This window comes from Sinocyclocheilus anshuiensis, unplaced genomic scaffold, assembly GCF_001515605.1.
Source record: "Sinocyclocheilus anshuiensis isolate Anshui unplaced genomic scaffold, SAMN03320099.WGS_v1.1 scaffold1, whole genome shotgun sequence".
Classification (NCBI taxonomy): Eukaryota; Metazoa; Chordata; class Actinopteri; order Cypriniformes; family Cyprinidae; genus Sinocyclocheilus; species Sinocyclocheilus anshuiensis.
In genome coordinates this window covers 286,036-301,410 of record NW_015539843.1, presented here as the reverse complement: position 1 = coordinate 301,410, position 15,375 = coordinate 286,036, and the positions used below count along the sequence as shown (strand labels likewise).

The following is a 15,375-nucleotide window of genomic DNA, read 5'->3' as shown; positions in this document are numbered from 1 at the left end:
CTGGTACCGTAACGTTTTCATTTTTTTAGTACCGACTTGGTACCGAAATACCAGGTCTTTTGACAACACTAACCTACATGTTCCATTATTTTACAATAAGAATAAAAATCTGTTCAAATTATCATAGCATATGTTAACTAAAATTCATGACTATTAATGCTACTTGTTTGCTTTCTTGTTTTAGTAATAAGTACTAGCTGTTTTACAATAAGAATAAAAATCTGTTCAAATTATCATAGCATATGTTAACTAAAATTCATGACTATTAATGCTACTTGTTTGCTTTCTTGTTTTAGTAATAAGTACAAGCTGCAACTGCGCCAGACGTTACTCCACATTTCACATATCACATCACTGAATATTATCATTTATTTAACTGTGTGGCCAGGATGGCCATTTTGGCGTCATTTTGTGTGTATTTTTGCTGCTTAAAAGCAAAAAGCTGCGCTATAGAGCCCTACATTTTAGCCCGAGCCTGATGGGCCCAGACTTATTTATGGCTTCGGGACAATTTTCACGTCATAGCTCAGACACGGGTCAGGCATCAGGCTTGCTTGGGCTTGCTTCCTTCTTATTTTTATATTTTAGATATCCATCAATTATTATGGTGATGAAAAAGATTTGCCACGCTGGTGGAAACAACACGAGACCAGCGTGTCCAGCAGCAGCGAGTGCTGGAAGAGTTCCACGTTAAAGCGCACGCAAAGCTTGCCGCAAAACCCCAGCAAGTAATTACCAAGATGAATGCCCCAGGGGAAATAGAATATTTGTTGAGTTTCGGTTCATTTTTGTGAAGCGCTCCTGCTCAAGACCGAGACAGCAGAAAGCGCATCCCGTTTGTTTTCTGAAAAAGCACAACGTATGCTGATATTGTGAGTGCACACAAATAAAAGTAGACCCTTAATAGTCCCGAATGATGTATTACTCTTACCTTTATGAGCAAAAATGACGGTTGTTTCCACTGTTATAAGAAAAAAATGCAAGTGATTGCACTGGGACTCCATGTCCTGCAAAGCGCGCTTTAGCTTCTCTGCACAAACGATTGAATACGCGCCTAATAGCACACATTTATCTAGGTTAAACATTTAAACTAACATTGTGATATGCTTTTTTAAAAGTATTTTATATAGGCCTATACATTTTATTTTAGTCAAGTGGTGATGATTTCAGAAGGCTAAATTGATCAAACATAGGCTATGATTAACTCACTGTCTGCCACTGGCCGCTTGGTTGTTACTTTAAAAAACAAAAACTTGAACAAAAAATTTTCCAAACATATTTCTAAATTCAAACATAGGCTATGATTAACTCACTGTCTGCCACTGGCCGCTTGGTTGTTACTTTAAAAAAACAAAAACTTGAACAAAAAATTTTCCAAACATATTTCTAAATGAACGTAATAAAGAAATGAAAATAAATATAACCACTTTGCCATTAAAACAAAACTGAACTATTTTTATGGCTACAACAGCAGCTGTGTAATGGTGAAGAGAGAAAGAGAAAAAAGACACGGGCTCCAGTCGGACTCGGCCGGTAATTCTGATAATCTGTCGGACAAGGGCCGGACTAGGGCATATGTTTGAGGCCCGTGCAGGGTTCTACTGAGCTTGTTTGGTAGCAAACCCAATTTGGTACTCGCAAGGCGGCTTTATATACGCACACGCGCTTTGGATGTACCGAATGGCTTAAAAAGACGTGCAAATAAATAATACAATGCAACAATGACCCGATTAGGCAAGTGACAATTCTGTCAACTGTCCCGAAACGTGAGCGAAAGTCTTGTATCGCAGCGTGCAGCGGCTCTTGTAGCACAGACAAGATGCGCCGATGTGAAGCCGTTTGAAGAAAAAGTCAAAAAGAGAAGACGCGGTACAGCTGAATCACTCATGCTGTTTTCAAATGACTGATTTGATCAGTCTGTGTGGATTTATTTACTCATCAAACCTACATGCTATAGGCTATTGAATAAATGTGTGAATATCCATCATTTTAAAGTCAAAAGCTGTGGGAATGAGTAAAATATAGCCTATGCGCAATCCCGCACCGAAATTCAGGACCTAATTAAACACAATTCTATTATATAGAGTTTTGTGAAATAGATTTCCATGACTTTTCCAAAACTTGCAATTTATATATATATATATATATAAATTAAAAAAGAACAATTTATTTGATATAGAAATCTTTTTAAATTTATTATAAATGTCTTGACTGTCACTTTTGTTCAGTTTAATGCATTCTTGCCAAATAAAAGCATAAATGTCTTTATAAAAATTTTACTGACCCCAAACATTTCAACAGCAGTATATGTTAATTATATTCAATAAAAAAAATAATGCAATCAGTGAAAAAGGAAAGTAATTTCAGAGGTGGAACAAAATCAGGAACAAACACAAAGAAAGGAAACACGGTCATTTTTGACTTAATGTTCACTTTAAAAAAGGCACCAAATGAATTTAAGCAATCAAACACAAAGTACACCAAACACTGAAACACTTACCTGTTGAGGTGAGGATACTATCTGCTGCTGAACTATTTGAGGGAGTTTAGCGACCTACAAGCAGAAGGGAAAATCACAACAAAAGCCAAGCTGGGCACTAAACCACACACATAAAGCACTACATGGCACTGCACATCAAAATACTTACAATCTGACCACACCACATGTCAGGCTTTGCACTTGTGCGGGTGCTGGCCGTGAAAGTCTAACTTCTTACCTGTATCTGCTGTGTTGCGGTTGGTTTCTGTGGCTGTGCAATGGAGGTGAAGAACTGGGTCTTAATGCCAGGCTGAAGTTGAGTGGTGGCAGTGTATGTCACTTTCTGCTGCTGTTGGGCAGTGGTCTGAGCGGCCGGCTGTGTGCCCAGCTGAACAGAGAGATAAAGAGACAAAGGAGAGGGGTTGAAGGAACATTTATACAAATAATGCTTCACGACCTACAAGCAGAAGGGAAAATCACAACAAAAGCCAAGCTGGGCACTAAACCACACACATAAAGCACTACATGGCACTGCACATCAAAATACTTACAATCTGACCACACCACATGTCAGGCTTTGCACTTGTGCGGGTGCTGGCCGTGAAAGTCTAACTTCTTACCTGTATCTGCTGTGTTGCGGTTGGTTTCTGTGGCTGTGCAATGGAGGTGAAGAACTGGGTCTTAATGCCAGGCTGAAGTTGAGTGGTGGCAGTGTATGTCACTTTCTGCTGCTGTTGGGCAGTGGTCTGAGCGGCCTGCTGCGTGCCCAGCTGAACAGAGAGATAAAGAGACAAAGGAGAGAGGGGTTGAAGGAACATTTATACAAATAATGCTTCATTAAAAAATAAATCACACTGGCTGACTGGCACCTTTTGCTGCACTGCAGCCTGTGTTTGCTGTGGCTGTGCTGCCTTCTGGACTGCAGCCGCTTGTGTAGCCGCCTGCTGCTTTTGTCTCTGCAACAGTTGCACCTGGAACGGGTGGGTCACCACTGGACCCCACCTGCACAAACACACACACACACACACACACACACACACACACACACACACACGCTTTAGTCTACAGGAGCCCCTAAAAGGTTGTTACTGACATTGAGACTATGTGGGCTAGTAAAGAAAGCAAGCATCTCTGCTAGATTCATGGTCATAAACAGTGCAAATAAACAGTCTTGTGCCAGTCACTACAGCTTCTGAAAGCCTCTGTTTGATAATTGATTTGGTTTAGGGTGCTTGACAATAAGTTACTGAAATCTCTAATCTCTTACGCCGGTAGTACATGGTGCAAAACAAAAAATTTAAATAAAAAGGGGGTGTTTAATACATTACAAACTGAAAAAAAACAAAAAACAATTTGAGACTTACATGTCATTTAAGATAGGAAAAGAGTTACAAACAGATAGACAGACAGCTTTTTTGTTCTTAGACAATTGGATCAATGAAAGATTGCTCAAATTCTTTCATGAAAACAAGAGAGGTCTGGAGTAACTCGCTGAACTTCGGCAGAAACAGCAAGTGCGGTATGATGTCATGCAGTGTGTGTACCATGAGTCGTCCGAGATGATATTTTACAGCGGATTGCTCAAGTTATCAGGTGAGATGTAGTACAAGTAGTAGCTACTAATTGTTAGCTTTAGTGTGTAATAGGCCGTTTAATTCACTAGGGCTGCCACTAGCGACTATTTTTATATTGATTAATCTAAACTAGGGCTGTAATGGTCGCCATGACAACCGCGCCACAGCGGTGGTCGATTGCGATTGTGTTGACAGCAAAATGTTAAACAAATTGTATCTTGACAAGACAAATAAAAATAAGAAATACAATTTTTGTACAATCTACATTTTTATTTTCTCGGCGATACTTTTTTTCCTACTGTGTTGACAGCAAAATATTAAACGAATCTTTGTACCATGACAAGACAAATAAAATAAATACAATGTTTGTGCAGACTACATTTTTATTTGTTATCTCTCTTTCAGTAGTGGAAATTTAAATAGGGATGCACTGAAATGAAAATTCTTGGCCGAAACTGAACAAAATGAAACACTGGGCCGAATACCGAATACGTTCCCCCCATGTATTTTGCCAATTTTTTTTCACCATTGCATAAATTAAATAGCCAAAATATTCCTTTTACTGTTTTGTCTTGGTTTTCAAAGAAAAAATCAATTACAAAACAACAATTTTCAAATATTTAACACTGAACAATTTTAACATTCTAGCAGACATTATACCATCAAAGCAAAATTTAACTTAAAATTAATAAGTTGGTAAAATAATATTTTTTGGCCATCAGACCCCCTTCTTGAATCAGGCATGTATTTTTAACTGTACAATTAAAAGCAGTCTTGCTGAGAAGAGACTTCTTTTAAAACCAGATCCTAATTTGAACGCTATGTGTGAATATAATAATAAATGTATTAACAGAGCTGTTTTATCTGCGCTGGTTGCTATTTGATCGCGTCATATCATTGTTCGGTACAATTTATTCGGTCTTTTCGCTTATTTTCGCACCGAAAGAGCTTTTTTTGCTATTTTCGGTCGAATAATTTCGGTTGCCGAACATTCGGTGCATCCCTAAATTTAAATGTGAGATTCTGGAAACGAGATCTATTTACAAATTGCACTGCTCATACTAGTGGTGTGGAGGAAACGGTTGTTCTTTTTGTCAAAGTGTGAAAACGAAATAATGTAAAATGATCAGTCGATTAAAAATATTGATGTTGACTAATTATCAGCGTCGACACAGTCGATTATATTGACCAATCGCGACAGGCCTATCTCATTCTCCTCGTTTCAGTCTGTACCTGCTTTCTGCGCTTGCCCGATGGCAACACTAATGCCAGCCACAGTGACAGGAAGGGTCGTGACTCCGGCGGAGGAGACCACAGCAGGAACTGAGACGACAGGAGGTGGTTTGGTCAGAGTCACCTGAGCGGTTTGACCCGGCTGAGCTTGAATGGGTCCTGGGGCTGGGACACGTGTCTGAATGAAAAGACATATAAAGAATTAATGTGCATTCAAGTGTATGTGAAAGGGTTAGTCTGAGTGTGTATGTATGTGTTCTACGTTCTATCTACCGAGGGAATATACAGCCATACTGCTCGTTGCTGTCTCTCCCACTCCCCCCTCCCAAATACACACACACACTGTCACTTTAATCAGTCTGAATAAGCTCTTTTGCACTACAAATCATTATATCTGCACTGTTGTTTACTTCACTGGTTTGCACTCTATCTGCCATGTGCCTTGTGCTGCTTTATTTTATTTTTTTTACATTTTACCTTATTTGTATATTTGTATAGTTGTATTTTATATTTAATCTGTATCTATCTGTATTTATGTTCTACTGTTAGTGTTATCTGTATGCACCAAGGGTCTGAGAGTAACGCAATTTCAATTCTCTGTGTGTATGTGCTGTACATGTGGAAGAATTGACAATTAAGCAGACTTGACTTGACTTGACTTGATGTGCTTACCAGTCTGGCCACCTGTAAGTTGGTGACTGTAGTTCCAGTAAGCACAGCTCCTGCTCTGGGCGCAGCTGCTATCTGAGGGTTGGACGTAGCCGCTGGTGTGGCGTGAATCTGCTGCGGCTGCTGAGTAGATGCAGCCTGCTGACCTTGAGCTGCAGCAACCGCCGTCGCAACCTGCTGCTGGGCCATTTGCAGCTTCTGCTTCTGTTAAACATATATTTATTAGGTAATACTTTATAATAACTTTAATTTATAAATCATCAACAAACATTATATAATGCTTAACAGATCATTAGATAATATATATTCACATAGCTAGAAATATGAGATAATGTTCTTGTTATTGTTTACTAATGAACCTACTAAACATTACCTAATGATTAACATATGATTATTTAATGTAAATTTAAATGCTTACTTAATGTCAGTAAACGTTCAGTTCATATGATCTTCATTTGTTGGTCTTTGTTTGTTGTGTAGACCTCTATTTACACATCTTAACAAATAATCTATTAATTATTTGTTCATGTTTTTGCAGTAGCCAATCTAAAGTGGAAACTATTCATCATTTGCAAATGTTTATAAATGCTTACTAATCATTCATACCTTTATGAGCAGTCATCTCAATGGCAAAAAGTGTCCTGAAAGACCTGAATTTACCCTATTCACGCATCTTTACAGATCATTTATTAATCATTTGTTCATGTTTTTGCAATAGCCAATCTAAAGTTGAAACTATTCATCATTTGTAAACGTTTATAAACGATTACTAATCATTTAGTATCTTTATGGGCATTGGACTTTTAGCTAATGTAACAAGTTTTGTGTAAAGGGTGGCTGGTTAAGTTTAGCTAAATGCTTGCTAAAGACATAACAGATTGTAATTTTGGTGCAAAAAATGTTTTTACTGCCTCAACACTCACATTAGTACACTACTCTTCAGTATATCATTAAACAGGATATTCCTTGAATCAAAAAGAAACAGGGGAAAACATAATTTTGAAGAAAATATTTGGTCATTTATCAAAACAATATAATATAAACAGACTGAACCTTGTTCCCTTATAATCAAATTGATTTGAAATTTGCATGAAATAATGATTTGTTTGAACATTATCTAATGTTTAATAAGTGTATAAGCAAACATTAACAAACACATGATTTCATGTTTCTAACTCTTTGAACATATATTAACTAATGATCCATTAAGCATTATATAAATTTGTTAATGATTTATTAATGAAAGTTATTATAAAGTGTTACCTTAACATTTATACTTTTTTATATATACAATTTATACTTTTGACTCTATAAATCATATTTATAGCATTTTTCATAAATAAAGAAACTGTTAAAACCATGACAAAAACAAAAGGAAGTAAACACTGTAAGCAAAGGTGAAATCAGTAATCTGGTAAATCTAAGTCCACTGAGAATCATATTTTCAAAAAATATACCAGGTAATGCTAAAATGCCAAATATTGGCCAACATACCAGTCGACTGCAACTGTTAACTATAATTATGATTAACTACAATTAGAAACATGAGGGTAGACTCTGGACTTGTCAACAAACAACATGGAGGACAGGTTGAGTGACACACTGAGCAATACTGTAATTGCATTTAGACTTCCTTCATATTAAAACCTCTTATCAGAATAGGTCAGCAAAAGCAAAACAAATACGACATCTTCCATACTAAAGAACGTGTGTACCTGCTGTGGCTTTCCTACTGCTTTGATCTGTGGAGATGTAGCCTGTGTTTGTTGCTGCTGCTGCTGTAACTGTTGTCTGAGTTGTAATTGTTGTAATTGAGCTGGCGTGAGTGGTTTACTCTGAGAGAACTGCATACCGGGAGCTAGAGAAGCAAAAATACCGGCTTAAGAATAAAACAATGGTAGACAGGCCAGCTAGATATGAATGCACAAAAAACAATGCGGGAGTGTGACTCTGTGAATCGATTTCGCCAGCAGAGAACCCAAATCACGCACTGGCTTCTCTAAGGATGGCATTTGGTCTACCTGAAGCAACCAGCGTGCGTGTTTGGGACTGACCCGGAGTCAGATTAGTGGACACCACAGCTGATGCGGTCACTGGGGTAACAGCTCTCACGCTCTGACCCGTCGCTATGGCAACGACCTCCGCTGGGGCAGCCGTTGCAGGCACTGCTCTCTGCTGAGTGTGAACCACCTGAGCCGTGGCTGTTCCTGCCGTCTGTTTCAGCAAACAAACATTTAACACTAATAAACAGGACAGAATGGTACAAATCCGCTGAAAAGTAATTTCACAACAAAATAATAGATCAAACTGACTATATTTTGTATTCTACACTTTCAATGTGGACTTCTGAACACCACACAGCAGGTCACACTGCAGGCACTGCTGTGACAAATCAAATCAGCTGATAATCTATATATCTGTGTAAACGGCAGAAGTTTTTCAGTTATTATGTGTGCTGTATGAGGGTGGACAGAACTCACAGGCATGACAGGAGATGCCAGACGCTTGTTCGCCTGGAACTGCCCAGGAGGAACTCCAGCCACAGTGTTTACAATCACGTTTCCACTCACTGTAGCTTTCGCTGAAGTTTAAACAGAAATATACATAGATGAGCACTTATATAAACAGCACTCACAACTGGATCAACAAGTACAGGTAAAGGTTGTGTATAATTGTGATAATACCTGGCTGGATACTTGTGCCCACTGCAGCGGTCTTGATAGCTCCAGTCTTGAGAATCAGCAAAACCCAAACAAGATTAACATATTATACCCTTATACCTTATTATATAATACACCACAGTTTAAAAATGTGGGGTCAGTAAGATTTTTTTTACTGAAATTAATACTTCATTAATACATTCGTTATTCACTAAGGACACATCAAACTGATCAAAAGTGACAGCCAAGACATTTCTAATTTTACAAAAGATTTCTGTCAAATTTTTCTTCTGTTCTCTTTCTATTCATTAAAGAATCCTGAAATAAAATATCAAGGTTTTCATAAAAATAATAAACATCACCATCGTTTTCAACACTAATAATGAAAAGAAGCACCAAATCAGGTTATTAGTTTGATTTCATGTGTCACAGAGGACTGGAGAAACGGCTGCTGAAAAATCAGCTTTGCCATCACTGGAACAAATTACATATTAAAATATATTAAAACAGAAAAGAGTTATTTTAAATTGTAATAATATTACTATTTAAACTATATTATTTCACAATAGTACTGTTATTTGATCAAATATTAATGTCTTCTTGTTCTTATCTTAATGTCTTGTTCAAATATTAATGTCTTCTTGTACTTAATCTTAAGTATAAGAGACCTCTTTCAAAAATATTTACAAAAATGCTCCTGACTCCAAACATTTGGAACAGTCGTGTATACATGAATAATACAACCGTCATATAGAAATTACTCTTAGACCTTCATCTTGGATAATCTAGGGCTAAATACAGGTGTACGTAAGGTCCAGTGTGACATTTAACATGCAGTGCTAAAGGAGTCTAACCAGTACAGTGGTGTTGGGGACTGCTGCTGCTCCGGGTTGGTTGGGCTGGGCCACTCCCGCTGCCTGTGCGGCCGCTGCAGTGGCCTGTGGCTGGGCTTGAGGCTGGGCAGCAGCTCCCTGCGGCTGGGCGGCTCCTGTAGTCTGCTGCTGTTGTTGCTGGGCTAACTGCTGAGTCCTCTGCTGTTCGGCTAGTGCCTGCGGCAGCGGAATATAGAGGAAAAGAGAGAAGCGTTTAAAAACAGAAAAGAAGAAAAAAAAAGATATAAATAAATAAAATTAAAAAAAACTTGTTTCATATAATTTATTTACCGTCAAAACCTCTTTAAGCGGTTCATTAAATAAATCTCACCTTCTTCTCTTTAGCAATTCTTTCAGCTCTCTGAGAGGCAACCTGGATAGGAGGCAGAGGCTTGTCGTAGCTTATCCCACTAGAAAACACAAAATAAATGAATGAATGAGATGAATGAATGAGAACCACAAATGAATATCAAATGTGACTAAAGATGTACAATGTATTAAAGACTGTATCAGTCAATATTATAATTTTTTTTAAATGATGAATTTCAGTTCATTGGTCAATATTGGAAGCAGATTACTTCAGGGTTTTTTTTGTAAAAGCAAAGTAGCACGTCAAGAGTCAATACCTCTCAGCCAGCACAGAGGCATGCTTGGGATTCTTCTGGAATGGATTCATGCCCAGTCTAGAAACAAAAACATGAACAAAATTTGTTTGTTTGTTTTTTTACTCTGACAAAAGCATTCTGTCACAATCTAAATGCAATGCCTGGGTTGCTTTTAAAGATGTTTGTGTTGGACACTGCCTGCACATACAGTGGTTTTATTGGCGGGCTCCTCTTGCTAGCAATGATTTTCATCAGCTCAAAGCGGTTGTTGTATAGCTGGATCTGGGTGGCGCTGTCGTCCTGTGTGTAGATCTGACATGTGCGCAGAGGACGACTATTCTTGGACTGCGCGAAAAAGAAAGTGTTACCAAAGAAACACCTAATAATATGTGCTGATTTTTTTTCTTTTCTTATGTTTAATACCTTATAAATGCTCTTGGTCTTGTTCTTCTTAGGGTTAGCTTCATATATTAGCTGTAGGACAGTTTGTACAATTATGTAACAAGGAAAATGTTAAAGAAAAATAAATAAAAGGTACATCCTGGTACAATCTCCCACCTTGCCCTCCTCTCTGAGTATGATGACATTCTCATAGCGGTTACGGCATTGTTTCGGCGAGCGGTAAATTCTGCTACAGGAGTTGACCACATCGCTCACCAGGTCCCAGTTAGGAGTGTGCGCTGGAGACACAATGGTCAGGTTCAGAGGAAGTTCCAGTAACTGCTTCACAGCCTGTGAATGCAGGGAAAAAGACAAAATTACAACCACAGCTAATCCATTTAACACACAACTGTGAGTTTATACATTGGCAGTGATAATGCAATGACATGTGATGAATCAAGTACCTGTAGCAGGGCCCAATCTTCACTGATGAGCCACTCAGGGTTGTCCTGCCCAGCTTCCATGGCTGGTTTGAGCAGTGAGGGCAGTGGTTTGGCAAAGGGAGCCTGTTGCTTCAGAGAGAAGTTCTTCTTCTGGTCTTTGCCCTCCCGCCTTACTTTGAGCAGACTGGCTTTATCAAAGAGAGAGCGTGGAGGAATCACTGATTCTCCATGGCCCTTCTTTTTCTTACGTCCCAGAGCTGACGAGAAGGGGAAGAGAGAGAGAAAAAGACAGAATTTAGAATGTGTTTAAGCACAGTAAGTTCAGATGTTGAAAGCGTTTCTTGAGCAGTCCAACCTGATGGATCCATGTGTCTCTTGCGCTCTTTGCGGACATAGACTGGGGGCAGTTTGGATTCGGGCATAGGCGCAGTGTCATACATGAGGCAGATTACAGAGTCAATGTAGATATCGTTATCATCCTGTGGAGGAGTTGGGGGAGTCCACAGCTACAGAAAAGAGCAACAGTAAGACTCACAGAAATCATCAAGAATTTTACCCACAAATCAAATTAAACAAATAAAATATAATTAGCTTCAAAAAATTAAAAATAGGCCTTTTTGTACTCTTTAGATTATTGGCATTGGAACATCACATTTCATTCATTAATTAAAAAAATCTCATTCTGATAACAGTTATATAAGACTTGTAAGATGGAAATAAAAAAAATACCATTAAGTCGTAAATTCTTTATACATCACAGTAACAATTACATTGCTTTTGATTTAAATTCTATTAAAAAAAATAGAATGCAATAACATCAAAGTGCAAAAAAGAGACTTAAATATTAAGTAAATAAATAAATAAATATTTTGGAGGAAAATGTGATATGGACATGTTTTTGGGAGATTCACCCAAAATTCTCCCTCATCCTTTAATTCCCTTCAGGAATGTGCTTTCTTAAACTTACCGGCATTATTTCTGTTTGTCCATCCTCATTCTCGAACACATACTCCTATAAAGACGAAGGGAACAGGGTATCAAATCTATACGACACAACATCACTTCCTACTGAAAAGCACATTAGAATATTAGAATATATTTGTACCATGTTGTATGCATCCTCTCTGGTGTAGGTGAACAGATCCTGCTCATCTTCTAGGATCATTTGTTCCTCTTTCTCTACCTTTAGTTTCTGTTGCTGCTGCTGCTCCCAGCCTCTCTTAGCAGCTTCCAAGCGCTCCTGCAACGTCTGAATTATTTACAGGGCAGGCATAACATGTATTGTAATGTGTGAAAATGTTTCATACCTTTATAACCTGTTCATCCTCGCTGATGTGCAGGTACTCCAGATAGTGCAGTGCGTATCTCTCAATAGGAGTCAGCTAAACAAAACACCACAAACTCTGGTCAGTACAATTTTTATTCAGCAAGGACAAGTTGTTCAAAAGTGACACTAAAGACATTTATAATGTTACAAAAGATTTTTTTTTCCATTTAATTGCTGTTCTTTAGAACTTTCTATTCATCAAAGAATTCCGAAATAAAAAGTACCACAGCTTCCACAAAAATATTAAGCAGCACAAATGTGACCCTGGACCACAAAACCAGTCTTAATATTGTCCTATCCTAACAAACCATACATCAATGGAAAGCTTATTTATTCAGCTTTCAGATAATGTATAAATCTCAAAATCTCAAAAAAATGACCCTTATGACTGGTTTTGTGGTCCAGGGTCACAAATGTTTTCAACATTGATAAGAAATGATTTACGAGCTGTACTGTTTTCTTTCAAAACGATAGTGTATAAAGTTAAATCAACAGAATTTGCATTTTAAATAACACAAAACCAAAAGTTTACGGTTGCAGGGTATAAAAAGCATGTACAAGAACAATGAAATTTTCAAGTAACACTTTCTATAACCTCACCTGCTCCATGACTGCTGTCAGCTCCTCTAACTGTGATGCCTCCTCTCTCACCCCGTCCTCCACATCCATCTCTTCTTGTCTTCCCACTTTCTCACTTTTTGTGTCTACCTCCGTCTCCTCCTCCTCCTCGTGCTGGGTTTTCAGTCGGATGGTGTTCAGGGCCTGGATGTAGGGTCTTGCCACGTGAGGGGGGATGGATTCGGATGGGGATGGCTCCTGGTGGAGAACCACAAACTCCTCCACCTTCTCTCCAGAACCAGCCTCAACCTCAAACAGATCCTGAATGGTGCGCTGTGAATGTCCAGCACATATTAATAATGTGAGCATCGGGCTGTGAGCTGCCTCGCCGTCTACTGAAACGCAACCTCATAACTGCCAAGGTTTTGAAACAGTCCCTCAAAGTCAAAAATAACAGTGATTGCATGACTGTAAAAGTGTTTACCTGTGTTAAAAAGGCTAGAGTGTAGTCCATGCCCTGCGCAGCTACCTCTCTTATAAGGTCTTTAGTGCCGTTCTTTAAGAGCTTCTCCTCAATTGAGTTCCCGCTCTCCAACCTGACAGAGCACAGCATCGGTAAAAAAGCTGACAAACATAAACCTGACAAGCAAAAACATTTAATTTGTCCATCAGTCTGACCTGTAGATGTGGATGTCTTTGGAGCGGCCGATCTTGTCACACCACTCCTGTGTGCCCATGTCCATGCTGGGATTTAGATCTGTGTCGTAAAACACGATGGTATCTGCGTCAAACACGTGGCCCATGGCTGAGCAGCAGCGATTGGTCAGAATGGTGCAGAAGATCTGTCTGTTGCGGTTAAACCTTTTGACCTGCTCCTGAAAGTGGTCAGGACATGAGGAACATGGCAAGTTAGGTATTGCGTTTTCAATAAAAGGATCAAGATCAGATGTTTATGTATTGGAGTTGATAGCGCTTCACTGATATGTAAGCATCATTTGAGGCCCTGTGTTGAACTGAATCCAACAGGGAGGGAAGAGCGCTTGCTCAGCTGCCCTTTTAATTACAGCCCAGAAACCCACACAGCCTCAGTGGGACATGGACTTGGCCGGGGCAACAGAGAGCAATAGAGAATATGTTACTCCATGTCTTTTACCTGTCTCTCCTCCAGTGACAGAGACTCATCCAGCCGTACATAGGTGAGATGACTGTGGTCTAAGAAGGCCTCCAATATATCCAGCATGCTGGTCATCTGGGTGAAGATCATAACACGCCTGTTCTCAGCACTCAGTTTCTGCAGCAGGATGGACAGTGCCTCCAGTTTTCCTGCAAACAGATACAGGAACATTATATTATATAATATTTCTACCAATATACCAGTTTTATTTTGTACTTTTTTTTTTTTTTCAGCTGGTTGCAGACCCTGATTGCCGTGCTATGTTGTTTATTTGTTTGTTTTTTCAATGGCATTCTATTATGATATTATCCAACTCAGACAGGAAGTGAAATCTAAGTGGGCAATTCTAAACCAGAATAAGACTCAGAAGTTTATACTTAAGACCCAGACTTTATACTGATATTTATAGATTATAAAGGCGACAAATTTAATGCATACACTACTGCTCAAAAGTTTAGGGTTGGAAATTTTTTTTGTTTGTTTTTTAAAGAAGTCTCTTATGTTCTCTAAGGCTGCATTTAATAAAAAAAACATCCAGTAAATAGAGTAAAAATAGTAATATTGTGAAATTTACTGTATTACAGTTTAAAATATCTTTCTATTTGAATACATTTTAAAACATAATTTTATTTCTGTGATGGCAAAGCTGAATTTTCAGCATAATTACTCCATTCTTCAGTCACATGTTTCTAATCATTCTAATATGCTGAAAATTAATTTCTTATTATTATATGTTGAAATATGTTGTATATATGTTGAAAACAGCTGTGCTGCTTAATATGTTTGTGGAAACCGTAATTTTTTGCATTACTTTTTTCTAGGATGTTCTGATGAATAGAAAGTTCAAAGCAACAGCATGTATTTGAAACAGAAAACTTTTGTTACATTATTAATGTCTTCAGTGTGACTTTCAATTAATTTAAGGTGTCCTTGCTAAATAAAAGTATTTGTTTAAAAAATATTAAATAATACATTAAAATATGTATTACAGACCCAACATTTTTGAAAGGTACTGTAAATGACAGAACGGTAGTTACACGATGGATAGAAGATACCATATAGCAAATACATAATAATAGGCTCAACTAAATATCAGCAGTATTTGTAAAATTGAAATCTGAAGGTAACATTGTTGAGGATTCTGTTGTGGTGCACACCTGCATCCATCTCCAACATGTGTACATCAGGGAACCTGACGACAGGAGGACAGGCTAAGTTACGGATCTCTGCGTTTTGTGGAGCAGACACTTCCTGTAGCCGTCTCCTGAATGATTTTTGTGCTAGGCTGTAAGATGGTGGAGGATTGGATGCATACAGCTGAGGGGGAGGGGCCACAGCAGCAGGAAGTATGCAGGAGAACCTAAAATAAAACAGGAAGCAGCATTAAATGACAAAAAGTT

At 38.3% G+C, this 15,375-nt stretch overlaps 1 protein-coding gene across 1 annotated transcript in view; it reads right to left on the bottom strand.

Annotated features, from left to right (window-relative positions):
- Nucleotides 1-15,375, bottom strand: part of LOC107684496 (E1A-binding protein p400-like) — a 59,719-nt gene that overhangs the window by 2,915 nt on the left and 41,429 nt on the right. Inside the window, 25 exon segments of the mRNA XM_016480757.1 lie at nucleotides 2,501-2,554; nucleotides 3,100-3,249; nucleotides 3,349-3,479; nucleotides 5,287-5,464; nucleotides 5,959-6,159; nucleotides 7,671-7,813; nucleotides 7,977-8,169; nucleotides 8,436-8,536; nucleotides 8,640-8,685; nucleotides 9,470-9,664; nucleotides 9,819-9,897; nucleotides 10,114-10,170; nucleotides 10,301-10,437; nucleotides 10,516-10,566; nucleotides 10,651-10,824; nucleotides 10,938-11,173; nucleotides 11,272-11,422; nucleotides 11,884-11,928; nucleotides 12,022-12,156; nucleotides 12,224-12,298; nucleotides 12,844-13,134; nucleotides 13,286-13,397; nucleotides 13,480-13,676; nucleotides 13,955-14,124; nucleotides 15,133-15,335. Of these exon segments, the coding sequence (XP_016336243.1) occupies nucleotides 2,501-2,554; nucleotides 3,100-3,249; nucleotides 3,349-3,479; nucleotides 5,287-5,464; nucleotides 5,959-6,159; nucleotides 7,671-7,813; nucleotides 7,977-8,169; nucleotides 8,436-8,536; nucleotides 8,640-8,685; nucleotides 9,470-9,664; nucleotides 9,819-9,897; nucleotides 10,114-10,170; nucleotides 10,301-10,437; nucleotides 10,516-10,566; nucleotides 10,651-10,824; nucleotides 10,938-11,173; nucleotides 11,272-11,422; nucleotides 11,884-11,928; nucleotides 12,022-12,156; nucleotides 12,224-12,298; nucleotides 12,844-13,134; nucleotides 13,286-13,397; nucleotides 13,480-13,676; nucleotides 13,955-14,124; nucleotides 15,133-15,335 (3,505 nt within the window).